The sequence below is a fragment of the Otolemur garnettii genome, unplaced genomic scaffold (assembly GCF_000181295.1).
Source record: "Otolemur garnettii isolate 467f Iridium unplaced genomic scaffold, OtoGar3 scaffold00012, whole genome shotgun sequence".
Lineage (NCBI taxonomy): Eukaryota > Metazoa > Chordata > Mammalia > Primates > Galagidae > Otolemur > Otolemur garnettii.
Window position 1 is genome coordinate 29,878,609 of NW_003852407.1, and position 17,594 is coordinate 29,896,202.

General features: G+C 39.7%; 1 protein-coding gene across 1 annotated transcript in view; it reads left to right on the forward strand.

Moving 5' to 3' along the window:
* The first annotated feature begins 5,328 nt into the window (after nt 1-5,328).
* Nucleotides 5,329-17,594, forward strand: part of ROCK1 (Rho associated coiled-coil containing protein kinase 1) — a 155,020-nt gene continuing 142,754 nt past the window's right edge. The window contains exon 1 of the mRNA XM_012802019.2: nt 5,329-6,373. Within this exon, the coding sequence (XP_012657473.1) occupies nt 6,281-6,373 (93 nt within the window). The 5' untranslated portion in view covers nt 5,329-6,280. The remainder of the gene's footprint in view (nt 6,374-17,594) is intronic.

Consider the following 17,594-nt stretch of genomic DNA (forward strand, 5'->3'; position numbering starts at 1 on the left):
ACTAAAGTTGTTCAGAATCAAGTGAAGTTGTTTTACTTTAAAAAAATGTAATGCCCTTTGGACAGTAATATTAAACATAATAAGTATCATATTTCCTATAAATGTTAGCAAAGATTTCTATTGGAACTTAGCCAGATCACATTCTTAAACATTTGTGGTATGTATTTTTCAAATAACATGCAATTAATGGCACCAAATTACAATTGATGTACAATTGTACCTGCATTTTTGTTATATTTTTGAAACAGAATAGACATGGTTATGCTCTAAATTGAGGTAAGTTGACCACCCAAGAGACTGTAACAAACTGGTCAACATACAGACATGGTCAACATAAGGAACTAGGCCTACTGTACTGATATGTACATTTGGTGCATGTCCAGTCTATGAAAATTAGGTCAACTTAAGGAGATAGTCAATGGAGGGAGGTGGTCAGCTATGGAGGTTCTACTGTACAGATAAAATGTGTTTATATAAAGAGATGATAACTTTATAATAATTTTTTAAAAAGCATTCCTAATTTGCTTAAAAAGTGTTTACATTTCTTAGGCAGGCATGGTGGCTCACACCTGTAATCCTAGCACTCTGGGAGGTGGGGGCAGACAGATCGCTTGAGCTTAGGAGTTCAAGACCAGCAAGAGTGAGACCCTGTCTTACTAAAAAATAGAAAAAATTAGCTGGGTGTTGTGGCAGGTACCTGTAGTCTTAGCTACTTGCTACTTGGGATGCAGAGTCATGAGGATCACTTGAGCTCAAGAGTTTGAGGTAGTTGTGAGCTATGATGATGCCATGGCACTCAACCCTAGCACGACAGAGTGAGGCTCTGCCTCAAAAAAAAAAAAAAATGTGTTTACATTTCCTTTGGCCAGAGGTTCTGTTGAAGTGAAGACATTAACTTGAGTTAGTATGTCATTCCTTTACAATGGTCTACTGTGGACACCTTCCTTTTATAGGAGTAATATAAAAAAGTATAAAAAGTGTTTCCAATCTATATCTCTATATATTTACTTGTGAATAATTCTTTTCCTGACATTCAGCTATTTTACTATCTATTGCTAAGAAACTGCCCCAAAACTTAGTGGCCAAAAGTGACTGAAACCATTTTATAATTTGCTCATGGTTCTGCTGTGTGGGCAGCGCTGAAAGGGATAAGCTTGTTTTTAACCCCATGTTAAACCCCATGTCATCAGGCAGGGGGCTGCTGGAATGGGCCATAAGTTTGGGGGTCTCTCTATTCTCAAGGTCTGCTGGATTCCTCGTCCTCCGTGCGTTCTCTTCATGTGCTTAGTTAGCTTGGGTTTCCTCAAACCATGGTGATCTCAGTTTAATCTGACTTCCCAGAGCACAAAACTGTTGCCAGACACTCTCAAAGCTTAGGCTTCTTATTGGCACAGTGCCACTTTTGCAGCTTTGTACTGGTTAAAGCAGGTCACGAAGCCCCAGCCCCGATGCAGTGTGGGAGGGGAACTCCACAAGAGTGTGAATACCAGGAGACATGGTTCATTGGGGGCCATCTTTGGAAGCTAGTTACCATGTCAATGTTTATGAAAAAAATTCCATAAACATTAAACCGAGTCTATTTCCTATCAAATAACCAGAAGCAAAATAATGTTCAACTTAATTGTCTTTTACAATTTGACCATACAGAAGTCTATACTCAGATCTTTCTTTTTCCACGATCTCTCCCAAATATGCCTCATTCAAATTCTTTCAGCACTGCAGTCTCCTCATTAAGTTTTAGCATCAGTCTCATCTAAACTAAATGTTTCCAGATGTTTGGATTCCAAAATTCAGAAAAATTAAGATATAACTAATTTAGTCTAGATATTTGCATACAATCAACATTAATTTCTTAACTGCTAAGAACATCTTGAAAATGTTCTGTCTGCTATCACTCTTGCTTTGCAAAAGAAATGTTTGTTTGTTTTTTTTTAAAGTAGTAAAGAGAATTTCAGACTCAAGGACAGTCCTAAACTAGACCTAGTTACTTTGTGAAAACTTATGTCTTTATTCCTCTCAGTTTGCTGAGAGTTATGAAAATCCCACCAAAGACTGCCACTGCTTCTAGGCCCCAGTGTTTGAGAACCTTTAGTCAATCCAGTGTTACTGAGCATTATGAAGTCCCTTTTTATTCTAACCTACAAGAATCATTTCACATCTTTCTCCATCTTTCTTATAATCATAGTGAACACACTGCAAATTCTATAACTCTTTTAAACAGAATCATTTAAATTTGTGTGAAGGCAAAAAATACAATTGTTAAATACTTTTCACTCTATTAGGACTGGATAGTGTTAGCATAGTCAATAGTTATGAGTAGGGATTCTGTAGTTATTAAGAGATTATTTCTGTTCCAACCTGTGTCTTTCATAACCTTGAGCAAGTAAGGTTTCTGCACCTGTTTCCCATTGATGGTGTAGTTTTAAGGAGATATTATGGCCAAAGTATATGGAGTAGGGCCTAGCACATGGTAAGCATTTTGAAAAATTAATATTATATTCTTGGTCAGTTGCAGTAAATCATGTTTGTAATCCCAGCATGGGAGGCTGAGGTAGGAGGACTGTTTGAGCCCAGGAGTTCGAGACTAGCTTGGGCAACATAGTAAAAAATTAGCTAGGTGAAGTGGTGTGCACCTGTAGCCTTAGCTACTTGGGAGCCTGAGACAGGAGGATCCTGTGAGCCTGGGGGTTCTGGGGTGCAGTAAATTATGATCACATCACTTCACTCCAGCTTGAATAACAAAATAAAATCCATCCTCCCCACCCCCTGCAAAGTTAACATACTTTAAGAGTGATTTCAGGCTGGGCATGGTGGCTCATGACTATAATCCCAGCACTCTGGGAGGCCAGGGTGGGTGGATCGCTGGAGCTCAGGAGTTTGAGACCAGACTGAGCAAGAGCAAGACCCTGTCTCTGAAAATAGCTGGGTGTTGTGGTGGGCACCTGTAGTCCCAGTTACTTGGGAGGCTGAGGCAAGAGGATCACTTGAGCCTGAGTTTGAGACTGCTGTGAGCTATGACACCATAGCACTCTACCAAGGGCGACAAATGGAGACTCTGTCTCAAAAAAAGAGTGATTTCAAATGTTCACAATGTTTTTAAAGAGTTAGCCATAATGGCTTGGCATCTACAGCACAGTGGTTATGGCGCCAGCCACATACACTGAGGCTGGCGGATTCGAACCTGGCCTAGGCCAGCCAGACAACAATGACAACGGCAACATCACCAACAAAAATAGCCTGGCATTGTGGTGGGTGCCTGTAGTCCCCAGCTACTTGGGAGACTGAGGCAAGAGAATTGCTGAAGCCCAAGAATTTGAGGTTGTTGTTATGAGCTGTGATGTCAGGGCACTCTACCAAGAGCAACACAGTGAGACTCTCTCAAAAAAGAAAAAAAAAAGAGTCAGAATTAGATGATAGAATTTTAAAATTGGAAGATAACTTTAATGTTGTATCATTTGGCTTTATTACAGATGAGGATCTTTTTATTTAAAAAATTAATATAGAGTGCATCTGTCTTATAGTTAAAGACAACTATTGATGTGTTACAATCATCAGAAAAATCTTGGCCAGATAAGGTGGCTCATGCCTATAATCTCAGCACTTGGGAGGATGTGGCAGGTGGATTGCCTGAACTTACAGGTTTGAGACCAGCCTGAACAAGAGCCAGACCCCATCTCTAATAATAGCCAGGTGTTGTGGCAGGCACCTGTAGTCCCAGCTCCTCAGGAGGCTAAGGCAAGATAATCACTAGAGCCCAAGAGTTAAGAGGATGCTGTGAGATATGACTCCATGGCACTCTACCAAGGGTAGAGTGAGACTTTGGGGGAGGGGGGGAAAGAATAGTTTTGTAGGTAAGTAGAATATATAGACCCCACATATATTACTAGTAACTCTGCGGGGTTGGTTATCACTCCCACTTAACATTTATCAGTGCCACTACTATATTGTCTTAGCTACCTGCACTTTTTCTTGTGTCCAAATGAAAAGCAACATAGTATTTGCAGTTCTCTGAGAAACAGCAAAATTCCTAAGAATACCTAAAAATGGTAATATAAAAAGGACAAGCAGGGTTTAGGAAATGTATTTTAGGGCAACTGCCAGATTTATTTTAAGCCCTATGCTTAAAAATAAATCTAATTCACATGATTTAAAATATTGGAGCCAAGAAAACTCACTGCAAAGGCATTTATCCAAATACCTGAAGTTTCTCTCTGTGTCTATGCTATGATTTTTGTGAAGACTTACTTCCATCTTTATTTTGTAACTAAATATTTCTTGTATCTAATAAAATAAAAATAGAAAGATATTTTGCAAACAGAATATTTTCCTAATCTCTGACTTCACAAGGTTGATGGACTAAGATTCTGTATAACGCTTTTTATATAGAAAGACGACTGGGTTCATCTGTAGCATTTTTCAATGTGGGATAAAATATCCACATATTTTATTTCTAGCGATATGTAATTTCACCTCTGAGCAAAAATAAAGATGGATTGAATTAAAGATTAATTAGAAATAAATCAAGATAGATTTCCTACTGAAAGCAGTGAGGAACATTATCAGCAGGTTGAATAATTTCTTCCATGACGGTCACTGAAGCAACTGAACTAGGAGGAAATGCCCCTTATTCTCATGTCCTACATTAGTTCTGATAAAAATCACAATTCTAAGTTTTTCCGAATGTTTTATTTGAAATAGCAGCATTACACTCCAGGAGAGAACTGCAGTGAGGATGTTAACAACGTGAAAGAACTAATAGGAAGGACATAATGTTTTAATGAGAATGTTTACTTCCATTGACTATCTTGCAAAGGCGGTATTTTAATTCTCCCCTGACATACACTCTCGGCCTGGGAGGGTGAGCATTGTGCTTCGTTATTTTCCTACTGACTAGCCAACAAGTTAGATGCTGTGGGGTTCAAGGAAGGCTAACGATGGGATACCACCGAAACCTAATCCCCACTGTGCTAAAATGCTGGTACCTGCCGCCGATAAAAAGGTTATCTTGCCTAAGAACGAACCTATCTCCATGATAACAAGAATAACAAGCACTCTTTCCTAACCAGAATTCTCCCGACTGGCTGCAGCCTAGAGGAAACAGAACTAGGGTAGCAGCTAGGACAGCGAGTAGGAGTAGGGAGAGCTCCGTCTTCATCCGGACCTCCATAGCAGCTCCAGAGCCCTGCGTGGCTCCCCAAAGCTGGCCCGGGAGGGGACTGAGTCACCGCCTCACCCGCTCGGCTCCTCCCACCCGCCCGCCCTCTGCCCCAGCCCGCACAGCCTCCGGCGCGGCCCGACCCCGCCCTGCGGAGGCGCCGGCGCGCGCGCGCGCGCGCGAGGCCGGACTTGTTCCCCTTCCGACTGTCCGCGCCCCGCATGCGCAGTCCGCGCCGGCGCTCTCCGTTTGTTTGAACAGGAAGGCGGACATATTAGTCCCTCTCGGCCCCCCTCGCCCCACCCCCCAGGCATTCGCCGCCGCGACTCGCCCTTTCCCCTGCCGGGACGCAGCCCCTCCCAGTTGCTCCCCATCAGCAGCGGTAGGGACCAGACTGTCGTCTTCCTCACTGCCTGCTCTTCAGCCTGTGCTCTCCTAAGTCTCCATCGGGCACCGCCTCGCCCTGCCCCGCCGGACACGGTAGCAGCAACCCCAACATCAACGGGACAAAATGAGACAGTGAGGCTTCCCCGCGGGGACCAGCTCTTCCTCAAGACGGATCGGTGCGTCAGGCCAGGCCAAATAGAGCCGGGGATGCGGGGCTAGACCGCCTACTGCGCCTCTGAGTGGAGCGGGCCCGGCCCGTGGCCCGAGCGGCGGCTGCAGCTGGCACAGCTCTTCACCCGCCCTTCGCCTTCGCCTTTCCTCTTCTCCCTCCCCTGCTGCCCCGAGGAGTTTCCACCCTGCTTCTCTTTCTCTCGCCTCTCCTGCCCATCTCGGGACGGGGACCCCTCCATGGCGACGGCGGCGGGGGCCCGCTAGGCTGAAGCACCTCGCCGGAACGACGAGGCTAGCGGCGACGGCGTTGTCGGCTGTCGCGAAGGGCTGCCGGGTGGGATGCGACTTTGGGCGTCCGAGCGGCTGTGGGTCGCTGTTGCCCCCGGCCGGGGGTCTGGAGAGCGGAGGTCCCCTTAGTGAGGGGGAGGAGGGGGAACTGGGCGCACCTGGTGACCCAGAGGTTCCGGCTCCTCAGCCCCGCGGCTACGAACCCACCACGGAGGAAGTTGGTTGAAATTGCTTTCCGGGCTGGTGCTGGTACAAGGGTATTGTCACTGTAGCAGCAACATGTCGACTGGGGACAGTTTTGAGACTCGATTTGAAAAAATCGACAACCTGCTGCGGGATCCCAAGTCGGAAGTGAATTCGGATTGTTTGCTGGTGAGTAGTACTTTTGCTTGTTTGGGGTTCTAAATGTATTGCTTTCAGTCTAGTTAGCTGCAAAAGAAAGTCTCAGGTGTGTATGTTCATCTTGGAAAACACCAGGTTTCTGTTCGCGGAGAATCTTGGAATATCTTTAAGATCTCGTGGCATGGCCTTATTTACCATTTCACTAGCCCTGTACTACTCTCTGAACTTAATTCTGACTCATTTTATGAGTGCAGGCATCATAAAAAGTTACCACGTAAACATTACTACGTAGTTAGTTGAATGGCGATCGTGGTAATATTAATCTTCCTGATTGGTTTGACAGTAACATTGGAAAAGACTACTTTGCATTTATGCGTTTTAGCTCCTAGGAGTTTAGTTTAGACTTGGAAGTGACAATGGAGAATCAATATTGAGGAAGTGATTTTTGAGCCAAAATGTCATAGGTGGCTTGAGTATGAAGGAACTTTTTACTGAACTATTTACAGTAAGAACCCAAGATAACGAACTGATCATAGGTCATCACAATAGTAATTCCTTTTTCAGTATTGTTGGTTTCAAAAGTACCAGATAATATAGCTGGTTTTTTTTGGTGGTGTTGTACATAACATTGTCACTTTTAACACATTCTGCAGAGCTTTAATATGTTTAGTAGTTGATAACATATACAATTATCTGTAAATGATTGAGAAGTTCTTGAGTTTGGTCAGTTTTCCCTAAAACTAATGGTTGTCTGTTAAAGATGTTTCTGAACAACTAAAAGTTATATTTCTGTTTTAGTCCAAACAAAACCACATAATCTGTTAAGTTCAGGGAGTGTGTATGTGCATATGTGTATATGGATAGGATTTTACAGTATCTTCAATGAAACAATGTTAGACATGCACAATTTGGGCGATTAACATTAAGGAAACAATAATGCTGTTCAAAGAAATAATAGCATTCAAAAATTCCATCTTGAATCAGAGGAAAATTATATAGATTGTTTAAAATTAACATGCATTTCAGTTACTCTAAAAACCTGCACATTTTTTTGATATGTGTGGGTTTTCCAAGAAGGTTTTTTCCCAAAGCTTTTAGGATTACTCTAAGCATCCTCAACTGTGAAATTAGGAGTACTGTGGGTTATCCGAAATGTCTCACCCACATTATAGATATTCTTCCTATTAAGAAACAATAAAGATACATTTTAAAACTTTTATTTAAGATACAATTATTATTTATTAAGTGAAATAAATGGAAGGAGTTAGAACAACTTCTAAAAGATCTAATTCATCTTTTTAATATTTATACAGTTTCCATATATCTAATTTTTTTTTTTTTTTTTTTTGGAGACAGAGCCTCAAGCCATCACCCTGGGTAGAGTGCTGTGGCATCACAGCTCACAGCAACCTCCAACTCCTGGGCTCAAGTTAGTCTCTTGCTTCAGCCTCCCAAGTAGCTGGGACTACAGGCGCCTACCATAATGCCCGGCTAGCCATCATTGTTGTTTGGCGGGCCCAGGCTGGATTCAAATCCGCCAGCTCAGGTGTATGTGGCTGGCGCCTTAGCTGCTTGAGCCACAGGTGCCGTGCCCATATATCTAATTTTATTTTGCTTTTTGTCATCCTTCTTCCATGAAATGATGTTATAAGGGGAATTTAGTAACTTTTTTTCTTTAGTTATCTTCTAGATTTTTTATTTATTTTTTGAGACAGAGTCTCACTCTGGCAGCCTGACTGGGATGCCACGGCATTATAGCTTACAGCAACTTCAGTTCTTGGCTCAAGCCATCCTCTTGCCTCAGTTTTTCTAGTTTTAGTAAAGATGGGTCTTGCTATTGCTCAGGTTGGTCTTGAACTCCTGAGCTCAAGTGATCCATCCACTTTGGCCTCCCAGAGTGTTAGGATTATAGGCATGAGCCACTACATCCCACTAACTTCTTGGTATAGCTTGATTTGGTGGTAACTTTAGCAGATATTTATTAATATGTGGACAGTACAGGGTAATGTAAGTCATGAACTGTTTCTTTTAGAGGCCAATCTATTTAGGACAGCGGTTCTGAACCTGTGAACCCTTGGGGTCGAACAACCCTTCACAGGGGTTGCCTAATATCAGATATTTACGTTACGATTCATAACAGTAGCAAAATTACAGCTATGAAGTAGCAACGAAAATAATGTTATGGTTGGGGGTCACCACAACATGAGGAACTGTATTAAAGGGTCACCGCATTAGGAAGGTTGAGAACCACTGATTTAGGAAGACGAGCATAAGCTCACATTCATATACAGAAACAAAGCAAAACTTTTAATGGATTCAGTAAATGTGATAAATTCCAATCATTGTGAGTTGAGAGGGCCAAGGTGAGTTATGGAGGATGGATAGGAATTACATAGAGGATATTGGGGATGGGAGGGTAGAGGATAACAAGAATAGAGGGTGGAGGCACACGTTTAGGGAAGTGGGAGAAGGTAAAGTTGGAAGGATAGATTGGGCTTAGGTTGTGGAGGATTTGATTTGCTGGGAGAAGTTTCAATTGTATTGTGTTTGGGCCATGAAATTTTTATAAATAAGACCATGCCAGGATGAATGAAGAAGATGAATCTTGTATTTGTGTACAAGATTCAGTGTGTACAGATGTGTACAAGATGGATTAATGTGGTATAAGACTGGAGAAAAGATGAGTGGGATTGGGAAGGTTTTTTTTTTTTTTTTGAGACAGAGTTTCACTTTGTCACCCTGGGTAGATGCCCTGGTATCTCACCTCACAGCCACCTCCAACTCCTGAGCCTAGTGCCTCAGCCTCCGGAGTAGCTGGGACTACAGGCGCCTGCCACAACACCCAGCTGTTTTTTTGTTGCACGTTGGCCGGGGCCAGGTTTGAGCCCGCCACCCTTGGTATATGGGGCCGGTGCCCAACCCACTGAGCCACAGGTGCCGCGGGTTTTTTTTTTTTTTTTAATTTTGCTTTTTGACCTCCTTTATTCCATGAAATGATGTATAAGGAAAATTTAGTAACTTTTTTTCCTTTAGTTGTCTTTTAGCTTCTTTATTTTTTAAGACAGAGTCTCAGTCTGGCGGCCTGACTAGAGTGCCATGGCATTGTAATGGTCCAGAAATGTTTGAACCCCAAAATTGGGGCTTAAGAATGAGAAAAGAAGAATTGATGGAACTTAATTGGCAGGGTTGGGGAGAAGAAGGGGCAACCAAAGAGAGAGGCAAAAGTCAAATGACTTCTCAAAAATTATGAGCCTGGATTTTAAGGAGAATGGTGAAAATGTAATAGCAAAGTCAGGGTGGAAGTCACTTGGGAAGAATAGGCTTACAGATGAATTCAGTTTTGGATTTGTTGTGTTTGAGGGTATAATGAGACCACCCTGAAGAAATGACCTATAGACTCTTGGAGCTCATGATTATGGATAATGATTTGTAAATCATTAAAGTGAAAAGTTGAAATTGATAAAATGATAAAGGGATCAACTGAGAGAGAACTGAGGGTGAAAGATGAAGATTGGATAAAGAGGAAGACTAAAGGGAATAAACGATCAAGGTCTTCAGAGTTAGGACAGCCAGGTATCATGAAGTCCAAGACTGTTTTTTTAACCATTTTGTTATTTTATTTATTTGTTCACTTTTTTTGAGACAGAGCCTCAAGCTGTCCCCCTGGGTAGAGTGCAGTGACATCACAGCTCACAGCAACCTCTGACTCCTGGGCTCAAGCAAGTCTCCTGCCTCAGCTTCCCAAGTAGCTGGGACCACAGGCACCCGCCACAACACCCGGCTATTTTTTGGTTGCAGCCGTCATTGTTATTTCGCAGGCCCGGGCTGGATTTGAACCCGCCACCTTAGGTGTATGTGGCTGGTGCCTTAGCCACTTGAGCCAATAGGCGCTGAGCCAAGACTATTTTTTTTTTGAGACAGATGTCTCAGGCTGTTGCCCTGGGTAGAGTGCTGTGATATCATAGCTCACAGCAACCTCAGACTCTTGGGCTTAAACTATTCTCTTGCCTTAGCCTCCCAAGTGGCTGGGACTACAGGTGATTGCCATAATGCCTAGCTATTTTTTTTTTTTTTTTTTGGTTGTAGTTGTCATTGTTTGGTGGGCTCCAGGCTAGATTTGAACCTGCTAGCTCCAGTATATGTGGCTGGCGCCCTAGCTGCTGAGCTACAGACGCCAACCTGAGTCCAAGACTTCTAAAAGAGTATTTTGAAAAGAGAATAGGACAAGATTTGGTTATTTTTTTTCTTCTTGTAATCTTATGGCCATTTATTCTGTTTGCATCTGCTATTTATTGATAGCTTTTACTGAAAACTTTTTATTACAATACCAATCTGAACTGGGTAAAGATGGAATTTTTCTTTGGAAGCAAGAATCCTTTTTCCTGTTTTGTAGTAGTATCTAGGATACATTTTTTTTGCATAATATTGTATGTTTATCATCGCATGTTCATTTATTCATGCTACCATTTAAAATGACCAATCAGGTGACTTCACTTCTGTTCTTTATATATTTTATGTCTGTGTGTACACATATAAATATGAACATGTATACTTATATAAATTTATATTTTAAACAGTCACAATGAACAAGTGAGCATGTTCATATTCTCCCCTATCTGGACTTTGGACTTCTCATATATTGTAGGGACAGTACTCCTTTAATAATACTTACCTTTCTCTATTATTTTGACCTTAGCTGATTTAACTGATACTTTGAGTATATATTATGTGCCATATGCAATACTCCAGTTCTGGGTTTTTTTTTGTAATCTCAAAAAATGATATTGTCACTTGTTTATTTTCCACTTCCTTCTCCACTACCTTTACTAGATTCATTCTCAAAAATGGAAGTTCCTTAAACCTCTTGGTTTTCAGAATAATTTCCTGGCAAATGTCTTTTTAAACCACCTTCCCCACAGAACAGCTTTTTCATTGAGATACTAATGATGAATATTACAGGTTGCGAATACCTAATCTAAAATCTGAAATTCTCCAAAATCTTAAACTTTTTGAGTACTGACTTGATGCTACTAGTGGAAAATACCATCTCTGACAGGTTGCAGTCAAAATGCAGTCAAATTTTTGTTTCAAGCACAAAATTACTAAGAATATTGTGTAAGATCACCTTCAGGCTTTATGTACAAGGTATATATGAAACATAAATGAATTTTGGGTTAGATTTGGTTCCTATCCCCAATATATTTCATTATGTATATGCAAATGCTTTAAAATCTGAAAAAATTCAAAATGCGAAGTGCTTCTGGTCCCAAGTATTTCAGATAAGGGATAGTAGCTGTAAAATAATGTAGCTGGATGAAACCTGATAAGATGCTGCTTAACCTTTTCTTGAACACTTATAATTTATTTCAATAACTAAATGAGTTCATTTTTCATATTATAAATATAAATGCTAAGGTACTCTGCAAATACTAAGGCATATTTTGAAACCCATTTACTTGTTTCCTGGGTCATTCAAATTACTCAACCTTAGTTTTCTGTAAGTCGGATTATTTCTAATGTCTTAATGGTTCTCTTTCATACTGTTCATGTTGTAGTTATTTTAATGATTATCAGGAACTACTTTCCCTTTTCTGTCTTCTTTACTGTAGAATCTGTTTTATCTAGGGCTTGTAAACATTTATCATTGATTTTGAGTACCTCTGAAGACAGAGTAGGGATAGAGTTTAATTAAATCTGTTTAATCTCTGCAGGGGAAAAATGCTTAGGAGTTGTAAATTTATAGAGAAAAAAAAGCAAAATGGGTAGTAAGGTTAAGGATATATATTTGTTGTGAAATTTGATACACATTTTATAAAAATATAGCTATCCTACATGTAGCATGTTTATTAGCACACCGCTCAGGCTGCCAGTTAAGAACATGACCTTTCTTACCAATTATCGTCAAGCTGGTGGAGGTATAGCAACTGGTGGGTGGAAGAGAAGTTAGGGAACCAATATTAGCTGGAATAGTGCATGCCCTTTTGTGGCATATTTGTTACTACCATTTCTCATTAGGCAGTTTTCCAAATGCAAATGAAGTTTCTGGTGTCAGTCTTTGAATTTTTCTTATTTTATTTGTTGAGACAGAGTCTTACTTTGTTGCCTTTTTTCTTTTTAATATTTTAAAATTTTTTTTACACTTCGTTGCTTTTGGTAGAGTGCTGTGGTGTCATAGCTCATAGCAGTCTCAAACTCTTGGGCTCCAGCGATTCTCTTGCCTCAGCCTCTCAAGTCGCTGGGACTTCAGGCACCTGCCACAACGCCTGGCTATTTGTTTTGTTTTGTTTTAAGAGATAGGATCTCACTCTTGCTGAGGCTGGTCTTGAACTCTTGAGCTCAGGCAATCCACCTACCTTGGCCTCCCAGACTACTAGGATTACAGGCATGAGCCATCACGCCCCATGTTTTTCTTCCTTTAAATTCTCTTTTCTGGGGCTGCTTTGACCTAGTGCTTTCTTTCTTTCCTTCTTTTCTTTCTTTTTTTCTTTCTCATTTAAAAAAAAAATTTTTTTTTTTTTTTTTGTAGAGACAGAGTCTTACTTTATTGCCCCCGATAGAGTGCCGTAGTGTCACACAGCTCACAGCAACCTCCAACTCTTGGGCTTAGGCGATTCTCTTGTCTCAGCCTCCCTAGTAGCTGGGACTACAGGTGCCTGCCACAACGCCGGGCTATTTTTTTGTTGTTGCAGTTCACCTGGGACTGGGTTTGAACCTGCCACCCTCGGTATATGGGGCTGCCCTCATTTAAAAATCTTTTATTTCAGAATGGAAAGAAGGAGTTAAGAGGAGGTCACGGGTGGCCCCGTGACCTAGTGCTTTTTTATTTTTCACTGCTGACTTCTTTTTCTCCATACCTCATAGGCCTTTAACACTTATCTTCTCTTCACACCTTTGGAAAAGATCATGATACCCAAATCTTTATTTTTAGTCTTTTATCTTTTTTCAAGTCTTAAATATCTGACTGCCTTCTAGGCACCTCCTACTCAGATGTCATTTTATCACTCAAACTTGGATGTCATTTTATTGCTTAAATTCCTCATGTCCCAAAACAAGCTTTCCTTCCATAAATTTAACTGTTTAGTCATCAACTTCTCTACTGTCTCTGACACTAAACTGGAATTTCTGTTGTTAACTTTTCTGACAGTCGTAGTCCACGTATTTGGTTATTACAAAATATGCCTTGCTGGTTGAATTGATCATCTTTGGGGTTGTAGTGGAATGAAAAGACCAGAAGTCGTTAAATCTTTGGAGCTTAAAGCTGTATCTCTGCCAGTGTTCATGATTTATGAATTAATAGGTGTTACTAATATCAGTTGCATATCTGGTTAGTTTGGACCGTTCCCCACCCCCGACCCCCAATGGGCACTGGGACCAACAATTACTACCTGCCCAGGTACCAAACAGTTATGCTTCCAAAAATCTCTTGATGTCGATTCCACACGAAGAGCAGTTGAGTTGCCTCACATGTGCCACTCTGGACCAGTTTTGATGTTAGTATGTTGCAGGAACTTAAATACTTTCCTGATTCATTCATTCATTTAGCAAATCTTGTGTAGGATCTAAACTTGGATTCAGATCTAGGCTTTGCTATGTACCAGTAGTTGCTGAAGGATTTTAGGTGAATTATTTTAACCTCTCAATGCCTATTTTATCTTCTGGAAAATAAGTGAGGATAATAGTAACTACATTATTGCAATGATAAATTATATAGGCAAAGCAGTGATAACAGCTTTTGGCATTTACTAAGCATTTGGTAATTGGTAACTTATTGTAATATTTATAATATTTCTATTAGATGCTAGTCATGGTGCTTAGGCTGGAATTGATACTTACTGTCTTCTGTAAAGTACACAGTAATATATCTGGTACCTCAGGCTGCTCTTAAATTCATAATGTAGTCCAGCATTATTAAACCATCCAAGCTAGCTGTAACTGAAAGCAGATTCAATAGAATGGAGTGCGGCTTTTAACGACTGTTTATTCACTTAGTCTTGGTATCTATCTACTTTGTGCCAGGGGTTTAGATTGATATAAGAGGCAATTGGAAGCCAATTTGTGGAGATTTCGTTGTTATCTTGTTCTCTTTCTGTGTTTCTTTTATATTCTGAGTATGCGTTCAGTAAGTAGGGACTCTTGCACTATAGTAACCCTGTGGTTGTGTACAGAAGTGGCTCAGAACTGAGACGTGAATTGGGTCATTCATTAATCCCTTGAGTCAGAAATGTTTCTAATCCAGAAGAAGGAACCACAGGTAAAATTTTATGTTGAATAAAATGTAAATTCTCACTTTTACATTGGATTTTGCATATCTTCACACTTAGTTTTACTTTATGATTTTTTTTGTTTGTTTGTTTATTTTTTGTTTTTGGAGACAGTCTTACTCTGTTGCCTAGGCTAGAGAGTGCTCCTGGGTTCAAGTGATCCTTGTGCCCCAGCCTCCCGACTGGGACTCATAAGCACTCATCTAATTTTTTTATTTTTAGTAGAGATAGGATCTTGCTTAGGCTCAGCCTGGTCTCAAACTCCTGAGCTTAAGAAATCTTCCCACTTTGGCCTCCCAGGGTGCTAGGATGACAGGCATGAGTCACTGTGCCTCTTTAAGTTTTGGGGTTATGAATATTATGGTGAAAATTATAGATTCTGTTATGATAAATGATAGAAAAGCCCATATATTAGGAAATATTACATATGGAGTTTTGTTGCTGAAGATAATCCCCATTCCTACTAAAAATGGGGTATATCTCCTTAGTTTAAGTTCATAGCATAGCTGTTGGATGCCACACACATGTACAAGAAAGTGAACAGATATTTTACTGCAGTTTACAATAGAAAATATTTATTTTTTTAAAAAATGCTGTTTGCATGATATAGTGAAAATAAAACTGGACTGGAAATTCAGAGTATTAGTGTAGTCTTGTTTTGCTGTTAAACTAAGTGACCAAGTAAATTTTTTCTTGTTTGGACTTCATTTTCCCTATTTGTACAACAAAGATGTGGACCAGGTAGTTTTCAATGTCCTTTCTGTCTCTATAAAAGTTCTGTCAAGTTTTAAAATAGAAACTTCAAAAAATTGTCATGCTTTATTTATTATTTAAGTAATACCATTTCAACAGTTACATGATGCTGGGGTAGACGGGTTTGATAAGCGACTTATTTTTGATAAGTGTTGCTTTTGGAACTAGTTCCTAAACTAAATTTAATTGTAATATTTGGCATTTTATTTTTTGAATTTGTGACTTGTCTTCATAACTGTAGGGGTTTGCACTTTTTGAAGAGAAGGTGTTAATCTCTCATTTGTATATTTGTTAAAATGGGTATAGTTCTCTAATACACCCACTCTTCTTATTTGGGATTATGAGATATGAAGCAAATTTTTATTATAGTTCTGAAACAATTAGTAGAAAGTAGATATTCAAATTAATGTCCTAAGTCTGATTTCTCAGAGATGCAAGAGGTTATTTTGTACTTGTATTATATTTTAAAAGGTAAGCTAATATATATGCCCTTTGTTATTGTTCCATATTTCTTATACCAGACTTTTGACAATAAATTGAAATTTTTCTCAGATTCTTGTCTGAAACTAATTTTGTAACAGTTGACTATAGTTAACTCTTCTTTTTTCTCTTTGCTGTTATTCATTTACTCAGTTAGTGTTTATTTGGTGTGTACTGTGTTTTAGGAACTCTGATATGCAATGGGGATACCATGGTGAGTAAAAACAAACATAAGCCCTGCTTTCATGGAATTTATAGTCTCAGGAAAAGGATTAATTAAATGTCTACCTACTAAGACAGATGTGGGGTAAGGCTTGAAGGGGTAAGAGATATGATCATGACTTTCCTTTAATGTTTGCTTTACTTGTAGTAAAGCAGTCTAAGTGTATAATTTTCAGATATGAGTCTGTAGATTGTCTGTATCAGATTTAACTTGAGGAACTTGTTAAAAATGGAATCTGGGCCCATGCCCAGACAAACAAAATTGGAATTTTCTGGGATGAGTCCTAGGATTCTGTATGAGATGTGGATTCTCAGACATAATCAAGATCAAAAACTATAGTTACAGTGGAAGAAACCTGGATTTTCATTTTGTTTGATAATTCAATAATGAAAAATTTCAAATATATGCAGAAGTAGGCAAAATAAGATAGTGAACCCCTCTTACCCAGATTCTGTAATTTTCAAAATTTTTTCCCACTTGATTTATCAGCCATTTTTCTTACCAAAATATTTTAAAGTAAATTCCAGATATTGACATTTCACCCTTACATAATTCAATAAGCATTTCTGGGAAAACAAAACAAAGCAAAGGACATTTTTTTACACAACCACAATGGCCATTATCATGCCTAACAAAATTATAGCTTTTGCCATTATTAATTTCTAGTTCATATTTAGATTTCCCTGATTCTAAAACAAAGTCTTTTTTACAGTTGCTTTTTTAGAATCTGGAACCAAAGTCCACATGTCACTTTTTTTATTAGGTCCTTTGAGAGTCTTTTAAATCTCTATTAAAAAGAGAGAAGTCCCATTCCCTCAACTTTTCTAACCTTCTGCATGTCTTGTTGAAGAAACTAGGGCAGTGGTACGCCACAGGACTTTATTTCACATTCTGGGTTTTTCTATTTCTGTTACCTTGTGATGTATCACTTCTTGTGTCCTCCTATTTCCTACAAAATGATAGATCTAAAAGTTTGATGTAATTATTTCATGTTTTCAGTCAGGGGTACTTCATAGATTGTGTGTATTTTCTTTTGCATCACATCAAGAGGTACATGATGTCTGGCCAACTGAGATTGACCATTCTGTTCAGGTGGCAATAAACCGTGATAACTTCCTACGTAAAATCCCTCATTACCCTTTCATGTAATGATTCCATCCATACATTGATGATCTTTAGCTGAATCAGTTATTTTATTAGGGATGGCAAAAGCATGATTTTCTAATTCTCATTCCTTTAACACTTTTCATCTATAATTCTCCTGGAACTTTCACTTAGCTTCTAGGGCTATTGACTATGAAATACAATGTGTGAAATCCAGGTTGAATACTTCAGTCTCTCCCTTTAATTGCTACTTTTCAGAGTATTTGGAGCTTTACTTCATAGACCTGGCACAAATTGGGTAATTTGAGGGAAGTTGAAGAAAAGGACTATTGGGCGGTGCCTGGGTAGGGCCCCAACCCCATATACCAAGGGTTGCGGATTTAAACCTGGTCCCAGCCAAACTGCAACAAAAACTAGCCAGGTGTTGTGG